The 14,573-nt window shown below is 42.7% G+C and overlaps 1 protein-coding gene across 3 annotated transcripts in view; it reads left to right on the top strand.

Moving 5' to 3' along the window:
- The window catches only part of LOC129823587 (collagen alpha-2(VI) chain-like), a 47,110-nt gene that overhangs the window by 872 nt on the left and 31,665 nt on the right, over positions 1 to 14,573 (top strand). For 2 of the 3 annotated variants that reach the window (XM_055882437.1, XM_055882436.1), the window contains exons 2-6: positions 5,334 to 5,424; positions 6,134 to 6,234; positions 9,599 to 9,742; positions 10,938 to 11,300; positions 14,133 to 14,153. In XM_055882437.1, the coding sequence (XP_055738412.1) occupies positions 5,343 to 5,424; positions 6,134 to 6,234; positions 9,599 to 9,742; positions 10,938 to 11,300; positions 14,133 to 14,153 (711 nt within the window). In that variant the 5' untranslated portion in view covers positions 5,334 to 5,342. Of the gene's footprint in view, positions 1 to 5,333; positions 5,425 to 6,133; positions 6,235 to 9,224; positions 9,342 to 9,598; positions 9,743 to 10,937; positions 11,301 to 14,132; positions 14,154 to 14,573 lie in introns of those variants that run through there. The other variant, XM_055882438.1, reaches the window with a different exon arrangement.

The following is a 14,573-nucleotide window of genomic DNA, read 5'->3' as shown; positions in this document are numbered from 1 at the left end:
ATCTCTGCCGTTAGTTCGCCCATCTCTCTCTCTCTAACTGCTGCTATCTCTGCCGTTAGTTCGCCCATCTCTCTCTCTCTCTAACTGCTGCTATCTCTGCCGTTAGTTCGCCCATCTCTCTCTCTCTCAATTCAATTCAATTCAAGGGGCTTTATTAGCATGGGAAACATGTGTTAACATTGCCAAAGCAAGTGAGGTAGATAATATACAAAAGTGAAATAAACAATCAAACAAATAATCTCTCTCTCTCGGTTATCTTTAATATCCGACTCAAATATGCGTTAGGCTCTATCAAATGTTAAAACCTTGTAAATGTGTTTGTGAAGTATTTGTATATATGCACGCGCATCGTCTCCACTCTCATTTGGTGACCAGTCAATTAGCTATAAACTATTTTTGTCCACCGCTAATATTTCGGTTTTAGACAGAGCTGCGAAAATCAACTTTAGTTCAGTTGGACACTGTTCTGTGCTGACTGGGTGCGTTCCAGTTCAGATGGACACTGTTCTGTGCTGACTGGGTGCGTTCCAGATCAGATGGACACTGTTCTGTGCCGACTGGGTGCGTTCCAGATCAGATGGACACTGTTCTGTGCCGACTGGGTGCGTTCCAGTTCAGATGGACACTGTTCTGTGCCGACTGGGTGCGTTCCAGTTCAGATGGACACTGTTCTGTGCTGACTGGGTGCGTTCCAGATCTAGGCATGCGCAGATTACATATCCCATTACTGCTTTATCGTGTTGATATGGTGGTTCCTAAGACACATGTATTGGAAAGATATGATATTCTGCTCAGATAATGTGCGTATAATTCTGCAACACACCCAGTGCAGAACATGGCTCCCTGTTCATCCCCGTTAAACCCTGCGTTACCGGACCGTTAGAGGAGGCCAGGCCGGAGCCAGAACGAATCAGTTTGATTTCTATACACTCGACAGTTGTTTTCACGGGAAATTCCTGGTTTCACAACGAGTCATGGGCCTACGCTGATTTGAAACAATCCACAGCTATTTAAATAATAATAATAATAAGCTAATGATCCTCTGTGGCTAAGTCAAGCTCTCTGGTAAAGTATTTTGAATGATTTTATTTAGACAGGAGTAGTTATTTAATTTTGGCAAAACATCAATTTACTTTAGGGGAAACCAGCATCCGAACAGTGCACTCGCCAACTGTCTTTTCCAATTCGCAAGTGGCTGAAACCAGAGATATGTATATAATGACGAGATGCTCATGTCTCTGCCCTGAAAAAAATGCGAGTCCCAAGCGCCAGGAGCGCCGGTAATAAGCTTAGGACTGCATGTTATGCCCATTGAAACGCATTGGGTTTAGTCAGGACAGATGTTGGCGAGAGTGAGCTCTCTCGCTTTGCCTCTTCCTCTCTGCTAAAACTGACGAGGAGAGCAGCGTCCTTCTTGTCTTACTAAATGTAGCCCACGTATCTAATGCTGTCTGGCCAGAAATAGTATGACGTGCCATATTCTGGTCTTGACAGCATCTGTTTCGCGCGCTCGGATGCTTGTAGGCGAGTTTGAGGCGTCTTTCTGTCCACGCGTCTCGGTCAAATAAATGATCAATATTTAAATGTTTTATTTGGACGGGCAGGGAGGTACGGTAGTGGGTGGGTGTGTTCAGGAAGGGATGTTATGCTGCCAGAGTGAAGGGGAGGGGTGAATTTGAGAATACACAGAGTTGGTAATAAAATTGATGGGAAATTAATTCAAATAGATTCTAAATCAATTAGATTTATTTACAACAAAAATCGCATGAAAACGATAGAATGACAAACTAACCTAACTTACCTCTATAGCAGCATATAGGTAGTTACCTGGTGGTTATACCTCTATAGCAGCATATAGGTATTTACATGGTGGTTTTACCTCTCTATAGCAGCATATAGGTAGTTACATGGTGGTTTTACCTCTATAGCAGCATATAGGTAGTTACCTGGTGGTTTTACCTCTCTATAGCAGCATATAGGTAGTTACATGGTGGTTTTACCTCTATAGCAGCATATAGGTAGTTACATGGTGGTTTTACCTCTATAGCAGCATATAGGTAGTTACCTGGTGGTTTTACCTCTCTATAGCAGCATATAGGTAGTTACATGGTGGTTTTACCTCTCTATAGCACCATATAGGTAGTTACATGGTGGTTTTACCTCTATAGCAGCATATAGGTAGTTACCTGGTGGTTTTACCTCTCTATAGCAGCATATAGGTAGTTACCTGGTGGTTATACCTCTATAGCAGCATATAGGTATTTACCTGGTGGTTTTACCTCTCTATAGCAGCATATAGGTAGTTACATGGTGGTTTTACCTCTCTATAGCAGCATATAGGTAGTTACCTGGTGGTTTTACCTCTATAGCAGCATATAGGTAGTTACCTGGTGGTTTTACCTCTCTATAGCAGCATATAGGTAGTTACATGGTGGTTTTACCTCTATAGCAGCATATAGGTAGTTACATGGAGGTTTTACCTCTCTATAGCACCATATAGGTAGTTACATGGAGGTTTTACCTCTCTATAGCACCATATAGGTAGTTACATGGTGGTTTTACCTCTCTATAGCAGCATATAGGTAGTTACCTGGTGGTTTTACCTCTCTATAGCAGCATATAGGTAGTTACCTGGTGGTTTTACCTCTCTATAGCAGCATATAGGTAGTTACCTGGTGGTTTTACCTCTCTATAGCAGCATATAGGTAGTTACCTGGTGGTTTTACCTCTCCATAGCAGCATATAGGTAGTTGCCTGGTGGTTTTACCTCTCTATAGCAGCATATAGGTAGTTACCTGGTGGTTTTACCTCTATGGCAGCATATAGGTAGTTACCTGGTGGTTTTACCTCTATAGCAGCATATAGGTAGTTACATGGTAGTTTTACCTCTATAGCAGCATATAGGTAGTTACCTGGTGGTTTTACCTCTCTATAGCAGCATATAGGTAGTTACCTGGTGGTTTTACCTCTATAGCAGCATATAGGTAGTTACCTGGTGGTTTTACCTCTATGGCAGCATATAGGTAGTTACCTGGTGGTTTTACCTCTCTATAGCAGCATATAGGTAGTTACCTGGTGGTTATACCTCTATAGCAGCATATAGGTAGTTACCTGGTGGTTTTACCTCTCTATAGCAGCATATAGGTAGTTACCTGGTGGTTTTACCTCTATAGCAGCATATAGGTAGTTACATGGTGGTTTTACCTCTATAGCAGCATATAGGTAGTTACCTGGTGGTTTTACCTCTCTATAGCAGCATATAGGTAGTTACCTGGTGGTTTTACCTCTATAGCAGCATATAGGTAGTTACCTGGTGGTTATACCTCTATAGCAGCATATAGGTAGTTACATGGTGGTTTTACCTCTCTATAGCAGCATATAGGTAGTTACCTGGTGGTTTTACCTCTCTATAGCAGCATATAGGTAGTTACCTGGTGGTTATACCTCTATAGCAGCATATAGGTAGTTACCTGGTGGTTTTACCTCTATAGCAGCATATAGGTAGTTACCTGGTGGTTTTACCTCTCTATAGCAGCATATAGGTAGTTACCTGGTGGTTATACCTCTATAGCAGCATATAGGTAGTTACATGGTGGTTTTACCTCTATAGCAGCATATAGGTAGTTACCTGGTGGTTTTACCTCTCTATAGCAGCATATAGGTAGTTACGTGGTGGTTTTACCTCTATAGCAGCATATAGGTAGTTACCTGGTGGTTTTACCTCTATTGCAGCATATAGGTAGTTACCTGGTGGTTATACCTCTATAGCAGCATATAGGTAGCTACATGGTGGTTTTACCTCTATAGCAGCATATAGGTAGTTACCTGGTGGTTATACCTCTATAGCAGCATATAGGTAGTTACCTGGTGGTTTTACCTCTCTATAGCAGCATATAGGTATTTACCTGGTGGTTTTACCTCTCTATAGCAGCATATAGGTAGTTACATGGTGGTTTTACCTCTATAGCAGCATATAGGTAGTTACCTGGTGGTTTTACCTCTCTATAGCAGCATATAGGTAGTTACCTGGTGGTTTTACCTCTCTATAGCAGCATATAGGTAGTTACATGGTGGTTTTACCTCTCTATAGCAGCATATAGGTAGTTACATGGTGGTTTTACCTCTCTATAGCACCATATAGGTAGTTACCTGGTGGTTATACCTCTATAGCAGCATATAGGTAGTTACCTGGTGGTTTTACCTCTCTATAGCAGCATATAGGTAGTTACATGGTGGTTTTACCTCTCTATAGCAGCATATAGGTAGTTACATGGGGGTTATACCTCTATAGCAGCATATAGGTAGTTACCTGGTGGTTTTACCTTTATAGCAGCATATAGGTAGTTACCTGGTGGTTTTACCTCTATAGCAGCATATAGGTAGTTACATGGTGGTTTTACCTCTCTATAGCAGCATATAGGTAGTTACCTGGTGGTTTTACCTCTCTATAGCAGCATATAGGTAGTTACATGGGGGTTTTACCTCTCTATAGCAACATATAGGTAGTTACCTGGTGGTTTTACCTCTCTATAGCAGCATATAGGTAGTTACATGGTGGTTTTACCTCTCTATAGCAGCATATAGGTAGTTACTTGGTGGTTTTACCTCTCTATAGCAGCATATAGGTAGTTACCTGGTGGTTTTACCTCTCTATAGCAGCATATAGGTAGTTACCTGGTGGTTATACCTCTCTATAGCAGCATATAGGTAGTTACTTGGTGGTTTTACCTCTATAGCAGCATATAGGTAGTTACCTGGTGGTTTTACCTCTCTATAGCAGCATATAGGTAGTTACCTGGTGGTTTTACCTCTATAGCAGCATATAGGTAGTTACCTGGTGGTTTTACCTCTCTATAGCAGCATATAGGTAGTTACCTGGTGGTTATACCTCTATAGCAGCATATAGGTAGTTACCTGGTGGTTATACCTCTATAGCAGCATATAGGTAGCTACATGGTGGTTTTACCTCTATAGCAGCATATAGGTAGTTACATGGTGGTTTTACCTCTCTATAGCAGCATATAGGTAGTTACATGGTGGTTTTACCTCTCTATAGCAGCATATAGGTAGTTACTTGGTGGTTTTACCTCTATAGCAGCATATAGGTAGTTACCTGGTGGTTTTACCTCTCTATAGCAGCATATAGGTAGTTACCTGGTGGTTTTACCTCTCTATAGCAGGTACTGTCCATCTGTTTGAATGTCCGTCTGTGTAACTATCCGTCTGTATAACTGTTCAGGAATCTGTACTACCCCAGGTGAGATATAGTTATTCTATTCAAATGTGATGTCATTTGTGTATTTAAGTATTTAAAGTGTGTTTGTGTGTGTCAGGAGAGGGAGATGATGATGATGTCAGAGTTCATCGTGCTGTGTTTACTGTTTGGAGCCGCAGCACACGCCCAGGCCTTACCAGAATGCAACAGTGAGTTCCCTTCCTACCATGCACCGCTCTAGATCTGACATCATACTGACATCATACTGACATCATACTCCAGTCTGCAGCTGTCCATCTGTATAACTGTCCATCTGTATAACTGTCCATCTGTATAACTGTCCATCTGTATAACTGTCCATCTGTATAACTGTCCATCTGTATAACTGTCCATCTGTATAACTGTTCCGGCATCTGCATAACTGTCCATTTGCCCAGATCTCTATTTGACCAGGGTTCTATTTGACCAGGGTTCTATTTGACCAGGGTTCTATTTGACCAGGGCTCTATTTGACCAGAGCTCTTTGTAAAATATGTTTTCCATTTTTCAGACTTTGATGTTCTGTAGTTTGGATGTCCAATATGTAGTCCTCTGTTTACACTAAACAAGAAGTAAAACTTTGACTTGGGCCATTTTGAGATTTCATTGGATGTTTATTTGTGTTTACATGTACATGCGTGTGTGTGTTATCATGTGTCCTACCGTGTGTGTGTTATCATATGTCCTAATGTGTGTGTGTTATCTTGTGACCTAACGTCTGTGTGTGTGTGTGTGTGTGTGTGTTTGTGTGTGTGTGTGTGTGTGTGTGTGTGTGTGTGTGTGTGTGTGTGTGTGTGTGTGTGTGTGTGTGTGTGTGTGTGTGTGTGTGTGTGTGTGTGTGTGTGTGTGTGTGTGTGTGTGTGTGTGTGTGTCCTGCAGAGAAACATGAGTGTCCTATAGATGTGTACTTTACGATCGACACGTCTGAGACCATCGCCCTGCAAGAACCTCCCCCTGGATCGCTGGTGGAGAGCATTAAGGTTCCTACTACTATATTATAATGTTCCCCCTGGATCACTGGTGGAGAGCATTAAGGTTCCTACTACTATATTATAATGTTCCCCCTGGATCACTGGTGGAGAGCATTAAGGTTCCTACTACTATATTATAATGTTCCCCCTGGATCACTGGTGGAGAGCATTAAGGTTCCTACTACTATATTATAATGTTCCCCCTGGATCACTGGTGGAGAGCATTAAGGTTCCTACTACTATATTATAATGTTCCCCCTGGATCACTGGTGGAGAGCATTAAGGTTCCTACTACTATATTATAATGTTCCCCCTGGATCACTGGTGGAGAGCATTAAGGTTCCTACTACTATATTATAATGTTCCCCCTCCCCCTGGATCACTGGTGGAGAGCATTAAGGTTCCTACTACTATATTATAATGTTCCCCCTGGATCACTGGTGGAGAGCATTAAGGTTCCTACTACTATATTATAATGTTCCCCCTGGATCACTGGTGGAGAGCATTAAGGTTCCTACTACTATATTATAATGTTCCCCCTCCCCCTGGATCACTGGTGGAGAGCATTAAGGTTCCTACTACTATATTATAATGTTCCCCCTGGATCACTGGTGGAGAGCATTAAGGTTCCTACTACTATATTATAATGTTCCCCCTGGATCACTGGTGGAGAGCATTAAGGTTCCTACTACTATATTATAATGTTCCCCCTTCCCCTGGATCACTGGTGGAGAGCATTAAGGTTCCTACTACTATATTATAATGTTCCCCCTGGATCACTGGTGGAGAGCATTAAGGTTCCTACTACTATATTATAATGTTCCCCCTGGATCACTGGTGGAGAGCATTAAGGTTCCTACTACTATATTATAATGTTCCCCCTGGATCACTGGTGGAGAGCATTAAGGTTCCTACTACTATATTATAATGTTCCCCCTCCCCCTGGATCACTGGTGGAGAGCATTAAGGTTCCTACTACTATATTATAATGTTCCCCCTGGATCACTGGTGGAGAGCATTAAGGTTCCTACTACTATATTATAATGTTCCCCCTCCCCCTGGATCACTGGTGGAGAGCATTAAGGTTCCTACTACTATATTGTAATGTTCCCCCTGGATCACTGGTGGAGAGCATTAAGGTTCCTACTACTATATTATAATGTTACCCCTCCCCCTGGACCACTGGTGGAGAGCATTAAGGTTCCTACTACTATATTATAATGTTCCCCCTGGATCACTGGTGGAGAGCATTAAGGTTCCTACTACTATATTATAATGTTCCCCCTGGATCACTGGTGGAGAGCATTAAGGTTCCTACTACTATATTATAATGTTCCCCCTGGATCACTGGTGGAGAGCATTAAGGTTCCTACTACTATATTATAATGTTCCCCCTGGATCACTGGTGGAGAGCATTAAGGTTCCTACTACTATATTATAATGTTCCCCCTGGATCACTGGTGGAGAGCATTAAGGTTCCTACTACTATATTATAATGTTCCCCCTGGATCACTGGTGGAGAGCATTAAGGTTCCTACTACTATATTATAATGTTCCCCCTCCCCCTGGATCACTAGTGGAGAGCATTAAGGTTCCTACTACTATATTATAATGTTACCCCTCCCCCTGGATCACTGGTGGAGAGCATTAAGGTTCCTACTACTATATTATAATGTTCCCCCTGGATCACTGGTGGAGAGCATTAAGGTTCCTACTACTATATTATAATGTTCCCCCTGGATCACTGGTGGAGAGCATAAGGTTCCTACTACTATATTATAATGTTCCCCCTGGATCACTGGTGGAGAGCATTAAGGTTCCTACTACTATATTATAATGTTCCCCCTGGATCACTGGTGGAGAGCATTAAGGTTCCTACTACTATATTATAATGTTCCCCCTCCCCCTGGATCACTAGTGGAGAGCATTAAGGTTCCTACTACTATATTATAATGTTCCCCCTGGATCACTGGTGGAGAGCATTAAGGTTCCTACTACTATATTATAATGTTCCCCCTGGATCACTGGTGGAGAGCATTAAGGTTCCTACTACTATATTATAATGTTCCCCCTGGATCACTGGTGGAGAGCATTAAGGTTCCTACTACTATATTATAATGTTCCCCCTGGATCACTGGTGGAGAGCATTAAGGTTCCTACTACTATATTATAATGTTCCCCCTGGATCACTGGTGGAGAGCATTAAGGTTCCTACTACTATATTATAATGTTCCCCCTGGATCACTGGTGGAGAGCATTAAGGTTCCTACTACTATATTATAATGTTCCCCCTGGATCACTGGTGGAGAGCATTAAGGTTCCTACTACTATATTATAATGTTCCCCCTGGATCACTGGTGGAGAGCATTAAGGTTCCTACTACTATATTATAATGTTCCCCTGGATCACTGGTGGAGAGCATTAAGGTTCCTACTACTATATTATAATGTTCCCCCTGGATCACTGGTGGAGAGCATTAAGGTTCCTACTACTATATTATAATGTTCCCCCTCCCCCTGGATCACTGGTGGAGAGCATTAAGGTTCCTACTACTATATTATAATGTTCCCCCTGGATCACTGGTGGAGAGCATTAAGGTTCCTACTACTATATTATAATGTTCCCCCTGGATCACTGGTGGAGAGCATTAAGGTTCCTACTACTATATTATAATGTTCCCCCTCCCCCTGGATCACTGGTGGAGAGCATTAAGGTTCCTACTACTATATTATAATGTTCCCCCTGGATCACTGGTGGAGAGCATTAAGGTTCCTACTACTATATTATAATGTTCCCCCTCCCCCTGGATCACTGGTGGAGAGCATTAAGGTTCCTACTACTATATTATAATGTTCCCCCTGGATCACTGGTGGAGAGCATTAAGGTTCCTACTACTATATTATAATGTTCCCCCTTCCCCTGGATCACTGGTGGAGAGCATTAAGGTTCCTACTACTATATTATAATGTTCCCCCTGGATCACTGGTGGAGAGCATTAAGGTTCCTACTACTATATTATAATGTTCCCCCTGGATCACTGGTGGAGAGCATTAAGGTTCCTACTACTATATTATAATGTTCCCCCTCCCCCTGGATCACTGGTGGAGAGCATTAAGGTTCCTACTACTATATTATAATGTTCCCCCTGGATCACTGGTGGAGAGCATTAAGGTTCCTACTACTATATTATAATGTTCCCCCTGGATCACTGGTGGAGAGCATTAAGGTTCCTACTACTATATTATATATTTATATTTCTAACCCCTTCCTCCTCCTTGATGGATGGATATATTTCTAACCCCTTCCTCCTCCTCGATGTGTGTGATAGATGGATATATTTCTAACCCCTTCCTCCTCCTTGATGTGTGTGCAGATGTTTACAGAGCGCTTTGCAGAGCGTCTGGAGGATGCTGACTATAAAGGTCTGGTTCAGATCAGATGGCAGTTAGGAGGACTGCACTTCTCCCAGACACAACAGATCTTCAGCCGCATACAGGCCAAGGACGCCTTCATCCAGGTGAGTCCAACTCACACACACACACACACACACACACACACACACACACACACACACACACACACACACACACACACACATTAGCAGTCAACATAGATTGATTGCTATTATGCTTTACATCGTATTGGTTTTCATTAAATGTAGGAATTCAGGGGGTATACAGTAACTGTTGTTGTTTCAGGGGGTATACAGTAACTGTTGTTGTTTCAGGGGGTATACAGTAACTGTTGTTGTTTCAGGGGGTATACAGTAACTGTTGTTGTTTCAGGGGGTATACAGTAACTGTTGTTGTTTCAGGGGGTATACAGTAACTGTTGTTGTTTCAGGGGGTATACAGTAACTGTTGTTGTTTCAGGGGGTATACAGTAACTGTTGTTGTTTCAGGGGGTATACAGTAACTGTTGTTGTTTCAGGGGGTATACAGTAACTGTTGTTGTTTCAGGGGGTATACAGTAACTGTTGTTGTTTCAGGGGGTATACAGTAACTGTTGTTGTTTCAGGGGGTATACAGTAACTGTTGTTGTTTCAGGGGGTATACAGTAACTGTTGTTGTTTCAGGGGGTATACAGTAACTGTTGTTGTTTCAGGGGGTATACAGTAACTGTTGTTGTTTCAGGGGGTATACAGTAACTGTTGTTGTTTCAGGGGGTATACAGTAACTGTTGTTGTTTCAGGGGGTATACAGTAACTGTTGTTGTTTCAGGGGTATACAGTAACTGTTGATGTTTCAGGGGTATACAGTAACTGCTGTTGTTGTTTCAGGGGTATACAGTAACTGTTGTTGTTTCAGGGGGTATACAGTAACTGTTGTTGTTTCAGGGGGTATACAGTAACTGTTGTTGTTTCAGGGGGTATACAGTAACTGTTGTTGTTTCAGGGGTATACAGTAACTGTTGTTGTTTCAGGGGGTATACAGTAACTGTTGTTGTTTCAGGGGGTATACAGTAACTGTTGTTGTTTCAGGGGGTATACAGTAACTGTTGTTGTTTCAGGGGGTATACAGTAACTGTTGTTGTTTCAGGGGGTATACAGTAACTGTTGTTGTTTCAGGGGGTATACAGTAACTGTTGTTGTTTCAGGGGGTATACAGTAACTGTTGTTGTTTCAGGGGGTATACATTAACTGTTGTTGTTTCAGGGGGTATACAGTAACTGTTGTTGTTTCAGGGGGTATACAGTAACTGTTGTTGTTTCAGGGGGTCAGGGGTATCCGGTATCTAGGTAAGGGAACCTACATCGACTGCGCCCTCGCCAACATGACACAGGAAATTACACGCTCGCCTTCGGGCCCCAGGGCACTGCGATTCGCTGTCGTCATCACCGACGGTCACGTGACAGGAAACCCCTGCGGCGGAGTGAAGGTGACGGCGGAGAGAGCGCGCGACGAGGGCATCAGAATGTTTGTGGTCGCGGCAACGAAGAACGTGGACGAGACGGGTCTGAGGGAGATCGCTAACTCTCCGGCCAACGTCTACAGAAAAGACTTCCTGGCTGTCGACCTCAGTGGCAACAAGCCTGCTATACAGCTGGACACTATAGACCGCATCATCAAGACCATGGTAACACACACACACACACACACACACTAACATACTGTTATACAGCTGGACACTATAGACCGCATCATCAAGACCATGGTAACACACACACTAACATACTGTTATACAGCTGGACACTATAGACCGCATCATCAAGACCATGGTAACACACACACTAACATACTGTTATACAGCTGGACACTATAGACCGCATCATCAAGACCATGGTAGCACACACACTAACATACTGTTATACAGCTGGACACTATAGACCGCATCATCAAGACCATGGTAACACACACACACACACACACACACTAACATACTGTTATACAGCTGGACACTATAGACCGCATCATCAAGACCATGGTAACACACACACTAACATACTGTTATACAGCTGGACACTATAGACCGCATCATCAAGACCATGGTAACACACACACTAACATACTGTTATACAGCTGGACACTATAGACCGCATCATCAAGACCATAGTAACACACACACTAACATATTGTTATACAGCTGGACACTATAGACCGCATCATCAAGACCATGGTAACACACACACTAACATACTGTTATACAGCTGGACACTATAGACCGCATCATCAAGACCATGGTAACACACACACACACACTAACATACTGTTATACAGCTGGACACTATAGACCGCATCATCAAGACCATGGTAACACACACACTAACATACTGTTATACAGCTGGACACTATAGACCGCATCATCAAGACCATGGTAACACACACACTAACATACTGTTATACAGCTGGACACTATAGACCGCATCATCAAGACCATGGTAACACACACACTAACATACTGTTATACAGCTGGACACTATAGACCGTATCATCAAGACCATGGTAACACACACACTAACACACTGTTATACAGCTGGACACTATAGACCGCATCATCAAGACCATGGTAACACACACACACACACACACACACTAACACACACACTAACACACACACAAACACACACACACACACACACTAACACACACACTAACACACACACACACACACACTAACACACACACTAACACACACACAAACACACACACAAACACACACACACACACACACACACACACACTAACACACACACTAACACACACACAAACACACACACACACACACACACACACACACATACTAACACACACACTAACATACTGTTATACAGCTGGACACTATAGACCGCATCATCAAGACCATGGTAACACACACACTAACACACTGTTATACAGCTGGACACTATAGACCGCATCATCAAGACCATGGTAACACACACACTAACACACTGTTATACAGCTGGACACTATAGACCGCATCATCAAGACCATAGTAACACACACACTAACATACTGTTATACAGCTGGACACTATAGACCGCATCATCAAGACCATGGTAACACACACACACACACACACACACACTAACATACTGTTATACAGCTGGACACTATAGACCGCATCATCAAGACCATGGTAACACACACACTAACATACTGTTATACAGCTGGACACTATAGACCGCATCATCAAGACCATAGTAACACACACACTAACACACTGTTATACAGCTGGACACTATAGACCGCATCATCAAGACCATAGTAACACACACACTAACATACTGTTATACAGCTGGACACTATAGACCGCATCATCAAGACCATAGTAACACACACACACACACACACACACTAACATACTGTTATACAGCTGGACACTATAGACCGCATCATCAAGACCATGGTAACACACACACTAACATACTGTTATACAGCTGGACACTATAGACCGCATCATCAAGACCATGGTAACACACACACTAACATACTGTTATACAGCTGGACACTATAGACCGCATCATCAAGACCATGGTAACACACACACTAACATACTGTTATACAGCTGGACACTATAGACCGCATCATCAAGACCATGGTAACACACACACTAACATACTGTTATACAGCTGGACACTATAGACCGCATCATCAAGACCATGGTAACACACACACTAACATACTGTTATACAGCTGGACACTATAGACCGCATCATCAAGACCATGGTAACACACACACTAACACACTTTTATACAGCTGGACACTATAGACCGCATCATCAAGACCATAGTAACACACACACACACACACACACTAACACACACACTAACACACACACAAACAAACACACACACAAACACACACACAAACACACACCCACACAGTAACACACACACTAACACACACACACACACACACTAACACACACACACTAACACACACACACACAAACACTAACACACACACAAACACACACCCACACGCTAACACAGTAACACACACACTAACACACACACAAACACACACCCACATGCTAACACAGTAACACACACACACCCACATGCTAACACACTAACACACACACACACACACTAACACACACACAAACACACACCCACACACTAACACAGTAATACACACACACAGACACACTAACACTCACACACACACACACACACACACACACACACACTAACACACACACAAACACACACCCACACACTAACACAGTAATACACACACACACACTAACACTCACACACACACACACTAACACACACCCACACACTCACACACTAACACTCACACAGTAACACACTAACACACACACACACACACACACACTAACACAGTAACACACAGACACACACACACACACACACTAACACACACACACACACACACACACACTGTGATGATTACGTACTATAGTTTTATATTTAAACTGTTCATTTTGTCTTTTTCCAGACCCATCTGGCCTATCAGGAGGTGAGACTGAGGACAACAATACACCTGTTTACCATACAATCAGCATAGAAGCATCCTACTGTTATAATACACCTGATGACATACCACTATATATACACACAATATATCCAAAGTATGCGGACACCAATTCAAATTAGTGGATTCGGCTTTTTCAGCCACACCCGTTGCTGACAGGCGTATAAAATCAAGCACACCGCCATGCAATCTCCATAGACAAACATTGGCAGTAGAATGGCCCATACTGAAGAGCTCAGTGACTTTCAACGTGGCACCGTCATAGGATACCACTTTTTCAACAAGTCAGGTTGTCAGATTTCTGCCCTGCTAGAGCTTCCCTGGTCAATTGTAAGCGCTGTTATTGTGAAGTGGAAACGTCTAGGAGCAATATTGGCTCAGCCGCAAAGTGGTAGGCCACACAAG

This window comes from Salvelinus fontinalis, chromosome 26, assembly GCF_029448725.1.
Source record: "Salvelinus fontinalis isolate EN_2023a chromosome 26, ASM2944872v1, whole genome shotgun sequence".
NCBI lineage: Eukaryota > Metazoa > Chordata > Actinopteri > Salmoniformes > Salmonidae > Salvelinus > Salvelinus fontinalis.
Note: the sequence above shows the minus strand (reverse complement) of the source record. Positions and strands in the feature narration are given on the sequence as shown.